The following is an 18,840-nucleotide window of genomic DNA, read 5'->3' as shown; positions in this document are numbered from 1 at the left end:
TGTAGGAGGGTTTTCATGTTGGTGCGTTGCTGCAATCTGGCTCGAGGATTAGTAATGGACACTCATGCTCCCTACCTGTAATATCCTGTTGTTGCAGTATCGCTGCTAAAGAACCTCAAACACGCCAACATTGTGACTCTGCATGACATCATTCACACCGATCGCTCTCTCACCCTCGTCTTTGAGTATCTGGTAAGGACTTTCATTACAGCTGCTTCTTTCCCGTAAACAATTCATAAACAAGGTACAGCTTTGAGTCTCCTAGGAAAACTAGCCTCTAATTTAAATCTAGGGAGGGATGGGACAGTAGGTATAGAAAAGTTGTAATGTAATGTTTACATAAATATTCGGTTTAAGCTGAAGACAGAAAAGAAGGGTGGAAGCTCTATTCCGAAGCAAAACTTATTGTAAGAGCAATTGTTATGTTTAAGCATAAAAAATAAAATATAAATGTAACACAATAGGCAAAATAATGAGAGCGGAACAGTGAAATTATCAAAACACAAGCTTGTCTGTTTAAAAAAAAACTGAAATGGCTTAATCGTTTCCAGGACAGAGTGTTTCTTCTTACTTATTTCCCTGTTCCTTTAAACAACCAGACCAGAACTGTGATGCTGTTAAGTGCTATGGGTTGTCAACCTGGCCTCAATGTGCACTGTATAGGGCTTTAAAGAGCACAGCACTGGCTTAACAGACGTTCTGGAGTCACGCTGTGCGCAGCCTGCAGTTAAAGGGATTAGATTTCTGGTAACAAGCATGGAAGGCTTTTAAGTGATTTAGTGATTTAATTCTATGCATTCCAGTGAATGAATAGAATGTTTTTTTATCTTGAATAGTTGCCTTTCCCTTGTGGGTTATATCAGTCTTGAATTCTCTTCCCCATCTTCTCAGGACAGTGACCTGAAGCAGTACCTGGACAACTGTGGGAACATCATGAGCATTCACAATGTGAAAGTAAGTCTTCCCTAAAACGTTGTAATAAGAACAATATTCTTTATTGTATATACAGCATTTGTGTAAGCATGTAAAGCTTTGTAAAGTGCTTCTACATTCGAAAGAATTACTGTACATAAATAAAAGCAATACACAGGAAAAAATAAAAATAATGTTGCTTTATTAGCCCTATACAATTTCTTGCATTAGGAATTCGTCTTTTCGCATACCCCAGCTTGCTCTCCATGAGACACAGACACACAGACAGAGAGAGAAGCTTGGGGTCAGAGCACAGGGTCAGCCATTGTACAGCGCCCCTGGAGCAGCTGGGGTTAAGGGCCTTGCTCAGAGGCCCAACGGAGTAGGATTCCTCTGCTGGCTACTGGATTTGAACCGGCAACTTTCCAGTCACAGGCGCAGATCCTTAGCCACAGAGCCACCGCTCCGCCCAAACACAATACAAAACTAATAGCCATAACAACCTATGGAAGCATAGGGACGTCTGTCCATTGCAGAGCACAAACATGCTCATGCACAGCGGCAATTTAAAAACCCTTGAAATGGGCCAGTGTGTCTGTGAAAGGCAGGAGGAAAATGAAGAAAACCCACGCAGATATACTGTATGGAGATCATGGCACTCCAAGCAGAAACAGAACCCAGGGCCCGTAGCAGTGAGGGAAGCATTTTTTAAAAGAGATTCCTGACATGTGTCCCTTAAACAAGGTTTAGATGGTCAAGTGTCAATCAAAATAGTGAAGGGCTTCATAAAGACACTGAAAGATCAGATAGTCAGGCTCCATCTGCATTTCCAAACCATGTGTTGTTCTATGTTAGCTACAGTACAAATACATCTTTATGCAGAGATGTGCCAGTGCTTTTACAGGAGTAGAGGTCTCTGTGATCCCTTTACAATAGGTGGTTTATTGAAAGCATGTAAAGAAGTAAAAATTGGGTATTCCTTTCAAAGCAGATGGTCCCACCAGGAACTGCTACTGGCTAAGACACTGGACCTGTGACACAGTAGGGGCTAAGCACAACAGTTCTGCACTGTCCAAAATACGATCCAAATAAAATGGAACAGTAAGGCCAGTGGATAAAAAGCAGGAATACTGGGAAAACCTTCTTCTACAGACCTGGAGCATGACAACAGGAGGCCAGCCAAAGGAGGCTCCATGTTTTTTGTTGGAAACCAATAGCAAAGTGGAGTCTGGGGATTGAAGACTGCAAGAAGGACTGTGGATATGTAAGCTGGAGTTAAACCACTCAGGAATTTCAAAGTGAACAGAAGAATTTCTAAAGGGTGGAGACATGGGACATTTATAAATCCTGTTTTCCAAGTGTTTCACTCCAGTCTAGCAGTGAGGAAGTACCAACACCAGCTAACATCCTTCACACTGTACTCAGACCTGGGGCAGCCTTACATTAAAAAGCCACATACTGGCACAGCTGTTCCATTGGCCAAATTGTTAATTTTAAGAAGTGTTATTGAAAAGATCTGACATACAACTGCTGTTTTAGAGACTGTCATGTTTGCTGATAGAAGATGTTGATTTCTTTACACATACTAATGAACACCAGCCTATTAAGATCTGAAGAGAGACCAAGTGGCCTACTGTATATAGACAGTCTCATTTGTCACCGATTGCTTTTCTTGGAAGTGATTAAGGCGACGGTTTCTAAGGTTACCAAGAGTTTTTTCCTCTGAGAAAACTGTAGGAATGCCACAAGGCAGCACAATCCCAGCTTCGCAGGCGCCGGTAATTGGGAGAGCTCTGAAAATCAAAGTTATTACAAAGTCCTTGTCATCTGCAGCTGCTGTGCTTGAATGCACAGCTTTGTCTATGGAATCAAGAAAAAAAAAAGCTTTTCGGTCTACAAAAATGCAAACACTGGCACAAAGATTAACACAGGCACCACTCGTTAGCACAACATACATGACAGGCAACCACGCATGCTGAGAGCACAACACAGAGAGGCACCAGAGAAAGCTAGAGGAATTCTATTTCCAGTTGCTAATTCAATTCCAGCCTTACATTCTCCAAGACAGAATGCCACATCAGGAGCTTGATAAAATGAGTTCAATCTGACTGTATGAGGCAACAGGGAGTATTCCATGAGGACTGAGCCCACTATAATCCCATTACAGCAGCTCCCATTCTTTGTTCTCCACGTCAATCTTTCTATGGCATTTAATGGACGGACCCAGCAGGGGACGGCTTGAGACAGCTCAGGAAGTTAGCAAGAGAACTGCAAGGCTCCAGTGACCCTGTGGTCAGGGTCTGTTATCAGGTTCCCAAAGAGGACAGGGATAACTGCAGCTCAAGACAGGTCTTGACCCAGATGGTTTTGATCAGCCATGTTAGGACGTGACCCTGGCTGTATTCTCTGTTCGCTAGAGCCAACAGAAAGCTCAGTGAGTTCCAGCTCCATGACCCCTGGAAAGAATTGTGGAAGGAATATCAATCATGGTTCCCCGTGCTAGCTCTCAGGGTCTGGACTTCAACAGGTGGCTTTTTTTTACACTTGTTTAAGTTACACGCAGCTTGTCACTTGGGAGATGTTTTCACTTAATCCAGTTCGGGTGTAAAGGAACCAGAGGATCCCTTTTTCTACAGACTAAGAGTGTCGACAATTTAAGGTGGCACAGGAAACCTGCTGGATTCCAGGTCCCGCAGACCGGAGTTGGGAACCCTTGAACTAATCTGTGTGTGACCCCCTTCCCCTGTCCCACAGATCTTCATGTTCCAGCTCCTGCGAGGCCTGTCCTACTGCCACAAGAGGAAGATCCTGCACCGGGACCTCAAACCCCAAAACCTGCTCATTAACGACAAGGGCGAGCTCAAACTGGCCGACTTTGGTAAGACTGCGGTGTGGTAAGACTGGGCCTTTCCCCGAGACCAGAAGACAGTCGTTTCCCTTGCTATGGTTCTCATTTAGGCAGGGGGCAGGGGGTGGTTAATGTCCTAAACCTTAAGCCAGGGGATCCTGTCCTTGGGGGGGCTGGTGTACCAGCAGGTTTTCCAGGTCTCTGTAAAGCACCTGAAGAGGTGGGAGGAACAGGGAACCTGGAGCTGTTGTTTTAGTTTCTCTACCGTCTGTCTCTACAAAATCTGGACACAGAGCATTGCTTCATTTACCATACTTCACTGCAAAAGTCACAATTGTTATACAGTATGTAAGCTGCATCTGTTAAGTATAACAAGAAGAATATTTGCTAAGTAGCCGTTCAATCAGAACTAACATCTAGAAAACATCCGGTGCCATGCTCCCTGCTCTAGGTCTGGCCCGTGCCAAGTCGGTGCCCACGAAGACCTACTCCAACGAGGTGGTGACGCTGTGGTACCGGCCCCCAGACGTGCTGCTGGGCTCCACAGAGTACTCCACGCAGATCGACATGTGGTGAGTGTGACAGGCAGCAGCCGGGCCAAAGGGGGGAGTGTGCTGTTCCATCACACTGCAGAAGGTTCACCCATCCACCTTCTAACTGCTTTATCCAGTACAGGGTCACAGGGGAGCCGGAGCCAATCCCAGCAAGCAGCGGGCGCAAGCCAGGGCACAGACAGACACAAACACACATACTCACACCAGCGAGGAAACCCACGCAAACATGGGCATACAAACTCCACAAACACAGCTCCCCAGGGTCTGAACCCAGGGCCCCAGTGCTGTACGGCTGTGATACTTACTACTGTCCTGCAGCAGTAGGTTTATTGTAGATCCCTAAAATAAAGCCCAATCCTTACCAATGTGATTTTCTTTACAAATCCTATATTTTCCCTTAATTCTATCCTTAAACTAACACACACCCAAGCCTTATCCAAGACTTACATTAAATTAATTCTAATCCTCACATCTGCCCAAAGCAAAACTCTTAACTCAACCCAGTCCACCCCTAGCCCTCTTTCCTTAGCTCCACTGGTAACCTACACACACTCTCAATAAAGTACACAAATTTCTGTCTTAAAAACATTAAGTAAGTGCAGCAGACATTAAAGTACAGAAAACTGTTTCTAGAATGTTGCTTAAAGCTTTAGTAAGTGTTTAAGAATAATTCATAATAGGTCAACATGTGTATTTATAATAATTAATTGCAATGATATAGCACTTTTCATCTCAAAAAAAGCTTTACAAATAGGAGAGGAATAACTTCATGGGCTGCCCCCACTTTGGTGACTCACTACAGCCATTCTGTGCAAACTGGGAGATCGTTTCTCCACTTGAATTGATGGGGAAAAGTTAGGACATCGAGGATAACAACAACCCTACTCTTTCAAAAACTGTCATACAGTCTTCAGTGATCAACTGGTCAAATATTTCTAAATATTTTAGATTTTAAGAGTCAGATTAATGCCCTACTGTTGTTATTTGGGTTAAAACTGCACTCTTTGGATTGAATGATAATTTATTGGAACATGAATGTTCTTAACATTGAAGTCTGCTGTGTGACACTTTAAAAGTCCTATGTCAACTCTACAGTATGTCAAACAAAACTTTCTTCTCCATGTGTGGACGTTTCAAACCTATCTCTGTTAATACAACCAGAGGTCAGGGTTGACAGAGTACAGACAGTTTCATCAATATTTGACTGGCAAGGTATTTTTTTTTATCTCCCTGCACCTTCATAAAAAAGCCTCATCTCAGTCATTTAAGTTTTCTTAGAAGGCAGGGCCATTTCCTTCCGGACATATTAAAAAGCCCTTTTTTAGTCAAACGTTGACAGACAAACCGGATGTGTTCCGTATTACATTTGGTTATATATTACAGAACACGGTTTCCAGACAAATGGTGCCTTAACCATCACATCTGGGAGAAAGCTCATTTGAGAGTTTGGGTTAATTTTGTAGTAGACTTGTTGTCTTAAACAGTGAGCATAATTAAAACAATCTTTTGCCAGTATTCTTCCTTACATTTTTCACGACTGACCTTTCCAATCAGCTGGTCACAAGGCATTTCAGAAATCAGTTTTTAAAAACAGCCACAATTTGTTTCCAAAGGGAATCTCTGACATCAAAACGCAATATGTATTTCACTGCCACTAAACTGATCTGATTAGAGGCCTTCAGAGAAAGCTTGGCTCCAGTGCAGCAGTGAGTTTTGTGAGAGTTCTCTTAAAATCAACTAAGGAAGGAAGTGTTGTCTTAGATTAATCAATATAGACTTGAGGACAGCGGGGATTTAAAAAAAAAACACAAGAGGAAATGAGCCAAGAACTGGGTTGATCAATTCTTTGGAAATGCAAACAATAGGAGTTTAGTAGCAGGGTGGTCACTTTTTGTAGCAGATGAATTCATACAATAAAGAGTCTTGCTAATTTAAAAAACAGCAACCACAAAGAGCAAATAAAGCACCAAGCACAAAAGGGATCTGACACAATCCCTTCAGTGTGTGGTGTCCTGGATTTGTGCCCCAATAGAAGCCCGAAACAGACTGTCATATTGCAAAAGCAAATGTTGTGTGGGAGACTGGTCAAGCCAGGGGCGGGGGGAGGGTATTTTATTGTAGCATAGCTCTGCATGACACTCGAAGAAGGCTCCACAGCCAAAACTTTGTGTTTTCTTTCTTCTCTTTTCAGCTTGGAATAAACCTATTCCTTGCTAAAATGTTCAGTTATGTTTTGTAAGGTTTAATTGTTCTTGTGGTGCTTCTTGCAGGGGCGTGGGCTGCATTCTGTACGAAATGGTGACGGGAAGGCCCATGTTTCCTGGATCCACCGTGAAAGAGGAGCTTCACTTGATCTTTCGGCTGTTAGGTGAGAGCTGCGGCTGCAGTAGACAAAACGAACACTAGGCGGCAATGTAGGAAGAACGTAGCTGTTACAGAATGGGTACCGAAAACAAGAAAGGCAGCGGAAGGCGTAATTACAGAGAACACTGCCCCAGTTTATGGATCCATGTAATCTCTTATTAGTTTCAGATCAGTATTTTATTCTTGGAAGTGCGTCATATAAAATAATATAGTGCCTCTACACATACTGCACAAACAGAATCTCTCAGTTAATTCCTTACAAAAACATCCTTATTAAGCTATTTTACAAGCACCAAGATAATGTTACTCATTTAAAAAAAAACAAGATTTGTGGTTTCTCCTCTCAAACTTTGGTTACCTTTATATAAAAAGCAAAACGTCCCTCTCAAAACTTTCTATTTTACAGAATTTTCTATTCACAACCCTGCTCCTGAAGGACTCCAGTGTCTGCTAGGTTGCGTTACAACTAGACACTGAACCACCAGTTTTAACTCGTACCTCATTTTCTTCCTTGTTCAGACGTTTTACACTTTTCTACACTCAGGCCTCAGTTTAAAAAATACTCCAGCCAAAGCACAATATTTCCAGCATTCAGAACCTTCCGTAGTCCGTCCTCAATCTGTTGATTAATAATTTGTTCTTCTCTTACTGTGTGTCACACTAAAAAACTTTTCTTGGGTGACCGGTTCATGGTGAACAGACACAGGTGAGAATCACACAGTATCACAGTATTGAAATCAATTAGCCCTTCATTAAGAACACAGCTGGAACAAATACCAGATGACTCACGAGTCACACGTGAGTCACACAGGGACGACCTGTTTCACACATTTCAAAATGCCCTTTTCTAACTTAGATAAAAGAGATTTAGCACTTAAAACCCACTGATTCTGTACAAGAGCCCCCATCAAAGAGTTCTAGAAAAAGGAATTTAGATATTAAAAGATGGATGTTTTTGTAATGTATCACTTTATTTTATGAACAAGCCAGGATTTTGTATCTTTTCTCTTCTCTTCTTGAATGGTTTTAATTTGTTGGTGGGAAGACATTTGGCTGAGGGACTTGCTTTTCTGTTGAACTTCCAAGTTTCGGCTTTTATACATCGTGGAACAGTATGGGCCAAAGGTCTGAACTCAGACTTCAATATGGAGAAAAATGCAACAAGACAACAACCCAAAACAGGCTTCCGGAATCTTGCAGAGGGTACAGAGAGCAAATCGTGATCCAGCTCTACCACCAATCCCGGCAGAAAAGTTCAATCATGCCAGAGAGAGAAAACATGTTGGAAGAAAGCCTTTACCATTCCTGTAATCCAGTTAACACCAAAAATCATCACTCTTCTCCCCCTTTATTTTATGTACTATATACAAACTCTCATATGGGGTTGTATAGTTCTAAACTGTTGCATCCTATTTGATTTGATGTTTTCCTGTGCTCTTTTACTATTTATCAGTATCAGTGCTCTTCTAAACATAGTATAAACAGTTGATGAAAAACATGTCTACTGTACCTCACATGCAATTATATGTTATTGAAGCAAAAAAACTATATACCTATACCTTTAGAAGCTGGTTTTCTATATACCTGTATCTTGGACTAGGGTTGGCTTAGAAATCGTATTCTTTATGAGCCAGTTAATTCTGTGTACTCTGACCTTCTGTAAAGAATCAGTCATCTTATTAAATTTAACTTCTTACTTGGTTTGGTATTAGGTCACAAGGTATGCAAAAATTAATTGTATTAGTTGCATGAGCACATATGCAGGGCCAAAATGTTGCAGACAGAATCCACACAGTGGAAAAATACATGAGGCAATTCTCAGAAAGAAAATTGATTCAGTTTTCTTTTAACGAGTCTGAGTAACTTTTCAGCAGCTGAAAAACCCAGTGGACAATTACCAAGCAATAAGTCACCTGGCTCAGTTAGTACAGTTCCTACCCATTCATGAATAGGAAATGAAAGGGAGCTATCTACGTTAATCAATATCTTTAGTGTCTCATTTTCTGTGTTTGTTTTTATGTCACACGACATCCCTTTGAACGTACTTTGGGCCATTTCCGTTTTCTAGTTAAAAATGTTTAAACTTTTCTAATTATGCAACAAGATGAACAGCTTTTCATGCTGGACTCTTATCCCACTGTCCATTTCAATCACAATTCAGTCCTGCAGTGATACATGCTTTAGAATTTTTGTGCCTTTATTTTTGCCAGTTACTGAACAAGACATCCTGACAATATTAAACACACTGGCAACATACAGTATATTGTTTACAGAACTCACAACTACAATATGGAATATATTCATTCTTAATGATAAAAGCAGACATCCATTACACTTTGTTAAATGTGGATCTTCCATTAAAAGGGAGCTATGTTTCTAAATGTCTGTTTTCATGAAGAATATGTGTTAGTTTTTTCAGCAACAGTATGTGGCCCTGGCTGTCCCCTCATTACCCAGATTAGACTTCCTGCTCATTAGACAGACTGTCCCTGTCTTATTGATCCCTACTCATTCCAAGCCCTTACCAGTCCTTGCAGGAACACCATGCCTAGTTTGGGCTGTCATGTTCTTCCATATAAACAGATGGCTCAGGAGTTTCACTGCACTGCTCTCTTCATGCCTCAGCTTTGCTCTGCTCTTCCTCTGAAGGCCTGAACCTCATATGGATTCAGCACAATGCAAGACAGTGAAAAGTAAGGGGATGACACTGTGATTCTCACAGGAATGTAACGTGGCCCCTCTGACCCCCATTGCTCAGGAAGAACACAATATCTAACAAAGCAGCACACTTCTGGGATCAGCAGGCCCCCCAGACCTCTGGTGATTTTGTTTCTCCCTACATACCCATTGTGGTGCTCGCAGCATGCCAGCTGTCCTGCAGAGACCATTCCAGATCTAAACAGCCATATGAAAAATCATTCACCTCTTGAACAATTCCAGTCAAACCAAAAAACCTGGATTGTAGCGACATAGCTCCAAGGTAGAGCTTGCTTTCAGAGTTGGGGAGAATTCAACAGGCACTGTGTACCACTTTCAGTAACTGCAAAATTGGGATGCTCATAGGAATAACATCCAATTAACTAAATGCAGCCCTCAGGTAATAACTTCTGTGGATTCTTTCAACTCAGCATATCTGCAAGGCTAAATTTGCACTTCTACCATCTGTTTCCAAGGCTTCTAATTATAGCACAATCATAGTTTTTCACATCAGTTTTATCCCACTCATCTGCGCTTCTCTGTGCACCGATGGGGTTTCCGCCTGCTGCCACTGCCCTGTTTCCAGACACTCCTGCCCTGGGACTGCGCACCTTTACTGGGGACCTACTTGGCCAGTGACCACACTGCCTTGTCTTCCAGGGACCCCTACAGAGGAGACCTGGCCTGGCATTACTGCCAACGCAGAGTTCAAGTCCTACCACTTCCCCCACTACAGGCCACAGCCCCTCATCAACCACGTGCCAAGGTAAGGGGACTTATCCAGGAAGGACTGGCCAATGGGCCCCATCCAAACTGGCCATTGACACAAAGCAATTCTGCTTAATGCTCAGCTGCTAATGACTGGAAAGATCCAGCTGCACCGGTTTGGTGATTTAATCTGTGTTATAACAGCTCTCCATGCCAGAAAAAGTGTTTCCAAAAACCACAGAAGAACTGTTTACATAGGCCCATAACATTTATAGACAAGTGGAAAAAGAGCCAGGCAGAAAGACTGGTGAGAAAAAGCACCACAAAGAAAAGACAAAATTAGAAGGACAGATGGATATGACGAGAGCAAAAGAGGACTGGGTGTTTAGAAAGGCTGATTCTCACCTTTTGTATTAATGGGATTACAGGAAAGCATTGTATGGCTGCCAGCATTGTCTGCCCAGCACACGCCATCTAGAGGCTGAATGGTTCATTGCTTGTTCTTTTCAAAGGACAAGGAAATGAGAAGATTGCAAAAGTGTGTAGGCAACTACTTTCCTGCACTGTACATTTTGTTCCACTTGGTCTGCCATCTGCCGAATGTCACAATTTATTTTGTACGTTTAATTGCAGGTTAGACACAGAGGGAATTGACTTCCTTGGAAGCCTTCTACTGGTAAGAGCCCTGCTTTTCTGTTCCATTTATCTTGTTCATGTAATTGTAAACACCAGATTGTCACTCACCACCTAGGAACAATTTGAATACAGTCCTTTATAAAAAAACAACAAATACGAACATAACAACGGTTAGAAACGAGAGGTGTCTTCTGTCTCATTTTGTAGCCAGATCTCATCCAGCTGTTTCTCGAAAGAACAAAAATCAAAAATTCATTTCCACGTTGTTTGCACTTGTGACCTCTGGTGCACGTTGCACTGTTGGTAAAGACGTTCAATGTGATCATTTAGTTTTTTAATACTTGGGTCAAAAAGACTGATCAGTCTCTTCTCCGACCAAATCGGAAATCCTCCGAATATGAGCTATGGAGGGGAGAGTGCTGAACCTTAACCACTACGCTACTGAGCTCTCTTAAGTCTTAGGCTGAAGAATTAAACATGTGCCAAGTAAGAGCTCTTCACTTAAATCTTGTGTATCCATTCAGTTTGCTGAGCTGCAGACTCCCATGTCCCTTCTGAGATTAGAAGGTGCAAGTTCTCACTGCTCGCACTTTGACTTTTTGTGCAATTACCCAGCACAGACATGACGGGTAGCCCAGGCAAAAACCTCAGCTATACTTTTGAGCGTCTCCTTGAACAAGAAGGATTGCGTTCAGACAGGACTATTTTAAAATCAGCTAGCTATTTCAGACAACAGCTGCAAAAGCTGTTCACCCTATCACTGGTATTATTACCTCACAAAAAGTTTAACCATGTAAACTTTTATATTATTCGGGACAAGAAATGGTAAACGCACTAAAGCACATCACAAGCTGTGTAAATGTTTGCCTTGACGTGTAATGGGAAGCACACTGACTCATTCTTCAGTGTAGAAACATTCACAGGTACAGTGCCAAGTCTGCTCGAGTGCTCAAACACTGCAAGGAACAATATAAAGTGAGTGAACTGTCTATATATTTAGTTCTGAGAAATCCGTACAATACAGACACATCTGCTGATATCTTTACAGAAACAACAAACTCTCTCATCTGTGAAATCTCTGGTAACCCACCCATAACATCAACAAACTCAAAATGACAAATATAAGAAACTATAAGATGCAATTTCAGAACTCTGCGCCGCAGTGAATAACCTCTATTTTTGTCACATAGATTTGTCACTCCTACAGAAAGGTGCAGCCACTCTGCAGTAAAAGAGTACTGAGCAAAGCCCACGCCCTCTGCCTTACTGTCACAACAAAGGCCAAGAACACGTCTGCTTCACCAGGGTTTTCCATCTCCATTGAATTACTTTTAAGTCCTACAGTTTCATCCACCCACCTATCTTCTAACCACCTTTTTCAATACAGGGTCGAGGGGAGCTGAAGCCTATTGCGGCAAGCAATGGACAAGAGACAGGATACACCCTGGGCGGGATACCAGTGCATCACAGGGCAGACACAGATACAAACACACACATTCAAACCAGTGCCAATTTTCCCAAAAGCCAATGAATCTACCAGTCCTACCTTAGGATTGTGGGAGGAAACCAGCGTACCCAGAAGAAACCCACTCTAACACAAGGAGAACATCCAAACTCCATGCAGTTAGGACCCCAGGAATGGAGCCCAGGCTCCCAGCACTGTGAGGCAGCAACGCTAACCACTGCACCATGGTGCCACCCATGCTGTTTTATGATGATTTTTCTCATTCTTATGTTCATGTTTCTTGTCGTTTTAATTTCGTAGGGTTTTGAATTGCTATGGCATGTAAGGTGCTATATAAATAAAAATGACTAGTATGAGTGTCGTGGTGTAGCGGCCTCCCAGCAGCCTCTCCTCGGTGGCCCTGGAAGTGACAGTGTCTCGCACTTGCTGAGGCAGGGCTGGCACACGAACGCTCATTTGATCCTCTCACAGGCTTTGCTTCAGAGTGGAGACTGTTTCAGTTTAAAGTTCAACCTCAACAGCAATCAGTCCAGTCAGATCACTCATTACTGCTGCAGCCAGGAGGACATGTTGTAAGTTTTACACAGCAGTGTTTTGGTAGCAGAGGGAATTATGTGGGCAGAGTGGTAATAAAGAACACCATGTTGTCAGTGGGAAAAACTAACCGTCGTGTACCTGATGAAATCCGCACTACAAGCACTGTGATTTCTCGTACTTACTGTACTTGCTGACAGAGGGTTGAGATCATTCTCAGAATCACAGAGCTCCCTTTTCTGGAGCTACTGTTATCCATCGTCTGTTGTTACTCTGTATTTTTTGCGGCTTCTTGTTGTACTTTGTGAACAAAGGACAAAAAATTAAATGGAAAACGAAACAAAAGCATTGCAGCCATAAGAAGTTTACGAGGACTGGCTGGTGTGGAGAGACTATGGTCACTGTAGGGACCAGTATTTCTGGAGCTATGCGATAAGAACAGTGCTACTGTAATTATCATCTGGATGAAGAGACAGCTCTGTTGCAGTCTCAGAATAATTGTGCCTAAATGATAAATATTTTAACAAACCAGAGACAACACTAAGAGAAGGTATAGATTAGTCATATAGAAAACTCCTGTTTCCATTTTTACCCGATGACAGATCAAGAGCGGAACCCAGAATCTCTGGTCTTTCCTGCTTTGAAGAGGCTCTGAGCTGAGGAGTCTGTCACATCTTTCAGGGAAACAAATCTCCACAAACCTCCCCAACCAAGCCGAAATTTATAACTGAATATATATGTGCATTTCATATAAAAATGCAACATCAACTTCATCCTCTTTTTCATTTAAGATCAAACGAGCATATTAAATAAAACAACATAATGCAAAATCTTATTACAAACTCTTACTCTTGAAACAACAGGAGCTACAACAGTATTTGTTCTGTTATTTGTACCTATACAATAGCAGCTGTATACAATTTTGAAAGATTTTCACAAGAATAGTCCATTTAAAAATAAAAGACAAATTCCTCCCACAGTCCAAAAACATGCTGGTAGACTCGCTGGCTTGTGGGAAAGCTGGCCCTGGAGTGAGTGTGTCCTGCGATGGACTGGCATCCGGTCCAGGGCACACATGCGGCTTGCCAGGACAGGCTCCAGCCTGCCACTCAGAAGCAGTTAGAAAATGGACAGATGGATAAAAGATCAATGTTTTTGTGCAAATTGTAAAATCACTTATGGACTTGTAATTCTCTCACAAATGAGGATGACTAATCTGCACTATAAAAAGCAGACCACTGCTTGTAAAGGGTTCTAGACATTCCAGAAATCTGACACAAGGTTATAATACTAAACTTTATTTTATAGAGCCCCTGCAAAAGAAATCATCTCTAAGCTTTTTATGATATGTGAAATTTCACAATAAAAAAATATTGCGAATCATGTTTTTTGGCGTTATTCAGGCTTTTTAACTCATATGCTTGGTAGTACCTAGAGCTCTTCAGGGCGGGCCCCTGTGTTAGAGCAGGTAACCGCAGAACTCGGCTGCCAGCTGAGTTTAAACTAGGGGCTCTGCATGGATGTTCAGCACTCTGAGAAGCTAGGTGGCGCTGTTTCTGGTCTGCTTAATTCACCCGACTCTCTTCCTTTGCCCACACAGTACGAGGCGAAAAGCCGAATTTCAGCAGAAGACGCGCTGAGACATGTTTATTTCAACAGCCTAGGAGAAAGGATCCACTCATTGCTGGACAGTAAGAACCGTTTGATAACTTCTTTATTTTTAAATATAATTTCATTAATTGGTGTTTAGCTTGTGAAAATATTTCTTTTTGCTCTCCTGGCAAGGAGGAAAGGCCTACCTACTTACAAAGTTTTTAAAAGTTTTAAAATGTATCTTTATTAAAAACTGCGACACACGCAGTGCCACAACTGCAAAGCAAGAACTCCCAGTTAAGGGCTCCTGAGAACCAAAGGTTCTTATTGCCTCTGTTACTGTTTAATTGTACCAGTAACCTCTCCGGGCTGGCCTCGACACTCACCCAGGTCCCCTGTCAATCCCCACTCCTCTACCCTGCTCGAAACCGAGGATCAGGATAGTCTCCTAAAAATGACACAGTGATGGATGTTGAAAGACAGGCAACCAACGAGTGTCTTTCGTGTGCACAGATGCCTCGGTGTTCTCTCTGCCTGAGGTGCAGCTACAGAAGGATCCGGGATACAGGGGATCCGTCTTTCAGCAAGCAGGTGAGCTCCCAGCTTGCTCCATCATAATGCACCTCAAGGGCCCAAAAACATCACAGCCAGAAACAGCTACTAACAATTACAAGACAGGTTAAGGAAAAGGTTTCTTTACTAGGCTTTATTTTAGTATTCTGCAGTCTTCTCTGGCCAAGTTTATGCGCAACTACACATTTCATATCTTGGGAAAGCAAAGCATTTTACTGACAATAGTATTACTGATATAAAAAAAACATTACACAGACTCAAAGGCATGACTTATGAACAGAACCCTTACCATGAAACTTGGCACAGGGTTATCTAAATCTCTTTTATTTACATTTGTCTCAAGGTGAGTTAAAGAGTAGTGAATGTTTTTTTAAGATCCCCTAAACACTCTTTGCTTGTCTTTTCTCCAGAGACAGAAAAGGAAAGCTTTAGATAGTGACTTGCAGGTTCAGGGCAGGAATCAACTTTAAAAATAATGAAGGCTTTGGTTTTGTATTTCATTCAGCTCGTGGAAAGAATCGCCGACAGAGTATATTCTAAGCTCATTACAAAAGGGGTGCTGCAAGGGGTGGAGGGTGTCCTCCATTCCAGAAGATACAGGTCATTCGGGAAGGATGAGCGACTATCGGGAACCCCCCGCTTTCCTGAGTGGGACCCCATCAGGGGAGTGGGTTTGCAGGGGTTAAGAGGTGCAGACTGGAATCCCCCCTAAGAAATCAGACAAGACTCCTGTTGGTGCAGCAGCTGGGACCTCATTACGTGCCTCGACATCAGCCCTGCATCTGGAATGGAGACAGATCAGGCCCCAGCACAGGACTATGACTATCAAGTCCACCTGCAATCAAAGCAAAAACTCCTCGATTTAGAACACAATGTCCAAGCTCTGTCTTTTCTCATCCGTGTTGTGCAGCATCGATGGAAGGTTGTCCCAGCCAGAAGCTTGTGTTTCTTTCCGCAGTGGCTGACCTTCCAGAGTCCCAGGATCGGCTGTGTACAAACAGCTCGAATTTGTGTTTTGCTTTCATTAGCTTTCCATCTCATTTAATTATCACAGCTCCTTCCAGGAATCTCCATCCCACGTATCCTGTCTCTAAACAAGACGCAAGCATGCTTGTATTCACTACTGTGTGATGCGACAACAAGGGACAGTTGTGCATTTTCGCTTCTAGGTTACTTCTTCCATTTCCATTTATAAGTGGGCAAGGAATCTTGGCAGGCTGTGAGGAATACTTCTGATAAAGCATTGCCACTGTAGCCCATACCTCACAGTAACCCAAAGTCCTGATTCGGGAACAACCTTGAACACAGAGAGTTCTCTGGCTGTCAGAGTAAAGGGTGTAAAAATATGATCAGATTATGGACAAATGTCAAGGCCACCATGCTCTCGCCATGCCACCAAGACAGTATTATTAGCCTAATTTAATTAAATTTAATGTTTACCAGAGTATATTACATTAATTGCACTGACATTAAGAATTTTAAAAAGAGAAGACCATGTGGCCTATTTAGTTTGTTTGGAAGTTAGTAGCTAAGGTGAACTTTTGCGTCTTGTTTTTCTGGCCTGAACTACTTGTTTAGTTACTAGCGGATTACTGATCCAAGGAATTCACCTAACTGTTTCTTAAAGGATTCCAGGGAATTTACTAATTAATAATCGAATAATGCTTTAATTTGCCAAGCTAGCTATTTTACTGGAGTTAAAAATTTTACAAGCTGCTGTAGTTCTTGGGTGAAGCACTGTACCTTTCTCAAAGGTACAACTGCTGTCTCACCTGGCACTTGAACACATAACCTTCCTATTCAATCCATCCGTTTTATAGTAGCTTTATCCAACACAGGGTCACGGGCGAGCCGGAGTCTATGGCAGAGTACACCCCAGACGGGATGCCAGTCCAACACAGGGCACATACACACACGTACACACTCGCACCAGGGCCACTTTCCCCAGAAGCCCATTCGCCTACCAGTCTACCAGTATGTCTTTGGATTGGGAGGAAACCCACACAAACACAGGGAGAGCATACAAGATCCACGCAGACAGCACCCCATGACCCCATGTGTTTCGAGGCACTAATGCTCACCACTGCCCCCACCATCCTGACCTTTCCAGTTCCAACTCTAAAATCCTCACCACTGCACCCTACGTACTGTATCTGGTTAGCTTGCTCCAGACTTCTGCTGCACTTCGTGTAAAAAGTGCATCCCATTTTCAGTCCGAAATGCACATCATCTTCATTTGCACATTAGACCTCGTGAACGTAACAGTGCATTTCCACTTGCAGACCTGCTGTCTGCAGGGACTCTTGTGCTTTTGGTTCCATTGTGCTGCAAACCGCTTCTGCTTTTACAAAAACCGTAACTGCAAAATCCCTAGTGCAATATTTTTGGGTCCATTCACTTGTACTCAATTAAAGCATGCAGTGAAGTTTTTACTACCCAGACATAGTAATAATATCAATAACTTGCATTAAGATGGGATGGGATGACAAAGGGGCATGGACATTTTTAGATACTAACACCCCCGTGGGAAAATCTTCTGTGCTGTTTTAATGTACCGATAAATTAATGTTAAGCTATAAAATAATAATCAAGTATAATTTGGAATAAATTATTTTATTCTTGCAGCATTTGAGCCAGTGAATTTCTGTATTTGTTTGTTGTGGGAAAGCAGATCTGAGTATTTTGAAGCTATTTTGCATACTGTACATGTAACTAAAAGAAAGGATATGTAATTTACATTTTTTTGTTTAATGGAGACTTTTATGAAAGACAATAAACGAAACTGCCGTTTGTTTCAAACTTCTGTAGATGAATGTCTAAATGTTTTATAAATACAGTATATTTAGATTTTGTATGAAACGTGATATTAAATATTTTGTGTGATTTCCTTATTCTATAAAGCTGTATTGAAGCTGAATGTATTGTGACTACTTCAAAGCCAAAACTGATAAGAATAACAAAGGTTTCAATAAATTATTAAACTATGACCTTCATCTTGTTTTAAGCTTTTTTTCCCCCCTTCAAACCAATGGTCATTTTGTTTCCTATCATTGAACAAAACTCAAACATTCTGTATTCCTCATTTATGTTAAAAGAACAGTAAAACAACAAAAAGAACAGAACAATTAGTCATTTAACAATATTACCAGTTGAGCTGGTATAGGTACAGAGTACTGGTTGCTCACTGATTTCCAGGTACATCTTTAATGAATGTCCCCAAAGTAAGCACAGAAGACAGCGACATAAGCAGCTTAAACATACACACCATCACGGTAAGTATGCGACACAACACCAAGTACAAAACTGAGCACACACACACATACCGCAACATCTAGCACAGGCCTGACTCAGAGGATCAAATACACGAGGTAGATATTTACACGAGCCCAAAAACGTGTTCATTTTTCTAACAGGAGTTCACGCGCGAGATTTAACAACCGAGTAGCAACTGACAGAAAACTCAAGTTCTGCTTTTAAGACTTAAAATGCTGCAATTTAATTGATCCTGTGACGGCCTGTTCGCCCACCACCCAACGTGGAAGATCTCATCATTGCGTAGCAATTTCGAAGATTGAAGAAAAACATCGCATACAGCGAATGCGTACAAAACATTGGTGCTCTCAAATACAGTATGCTGCAATTTACAGAACAGCTTCTTCCACAAACCCTTAAACTAAAACACTTAAAGGTCGCAGTTAACGGATTTTTCCCCCATTCTGCCGGATTTTCACTAAATGAATCGGATTGGTGGACGTGTACCTAACAAGGCCTCTGTTGTTTCCAGTGCTCTTTTGTCATTCTAAATGAATCGGGCAGTGTTCCCTGGAATACAGGTGCGCCTTGTGTAAGTCAGCGGCCCCCCGACAGGAGTCACGCTTGCTTTCCCTTCCGACGGACGTGCTACTGTGCGGACCTTTTCGGTCCAGATCACTGGGAGAGCAGAATTACGATACATA

At 42.1% G+C, this 18,840-nt stretch overlaps 1 protein-coding gene across 1 annotated transcript in view; it reads left to right on the top strand.

The window, feature by feature from the left end:
• Positions 1-17,871, top strand: part of cdk18 (cyclin dependent kinase 18) — a 63,944-nt gene extending 46,073 nt beyond the window's left edge. The window contains exons 7-16 of the mRNA XM_088920694.1: positions 98-192; positions 892-954; positions 3,667-3,790; positions 4,212-4,332; positions 6,585-6,682; positions 10,036-10,141; positions 10,717-10,759; positions 14,319-14,409; positions 14,825-14,902; positions 15,390-17,871. Of these exons, the coding sequence (XP_088776820.1) occupies positions 98-192; positions 892-954; positions 3,667-3,790; positions 4,212-4,332; positions 6,585-6,682; positions 10,036-10,141; positions 10,717-10,759; positions 14,319-14,409; positions 14,825-14,902; positions 15,390-15,424 (854 nt within the window). The 3' untranslated portion in view covers positions 15,425-17,871. The remainder of the gene's footprint in view (positions 1-97; positions 193-891; positions 955-3,666; positions 3,791-4,211; positions 4,333-6,584; positions 6,683-10,035; positions 10,142-10,716; positions 10,760-14,318; positions 14,410-14,824; positions 14,903-15,389) is intronic.
• Positions 17,872-18,840: the final 969 nt, after the last annotated feature.

Source organism: Atractosteus spatula, chromosome 7 (genome assembly GCF_055471065.1).
Source record: "Atractosteus spatula isolate fAtrSpa1 chromosome 7, fAtrSpa1.hap1, whole genome shotgun sequence".
In the NCBI taxonomy this organism is placed as follows: domain Eukaryota; kingdom Metazoa; phylum Chordata; class Actinopteri; order Semionotiformes; family Lepisosteidae; genus Atractosteus; species Atractosteus spatula.
The sequence above is the reverse complement of the archived record's forward strand: the minus strand, read 5'-3'. Positions and strand labels throughout refer to the sequence as shown.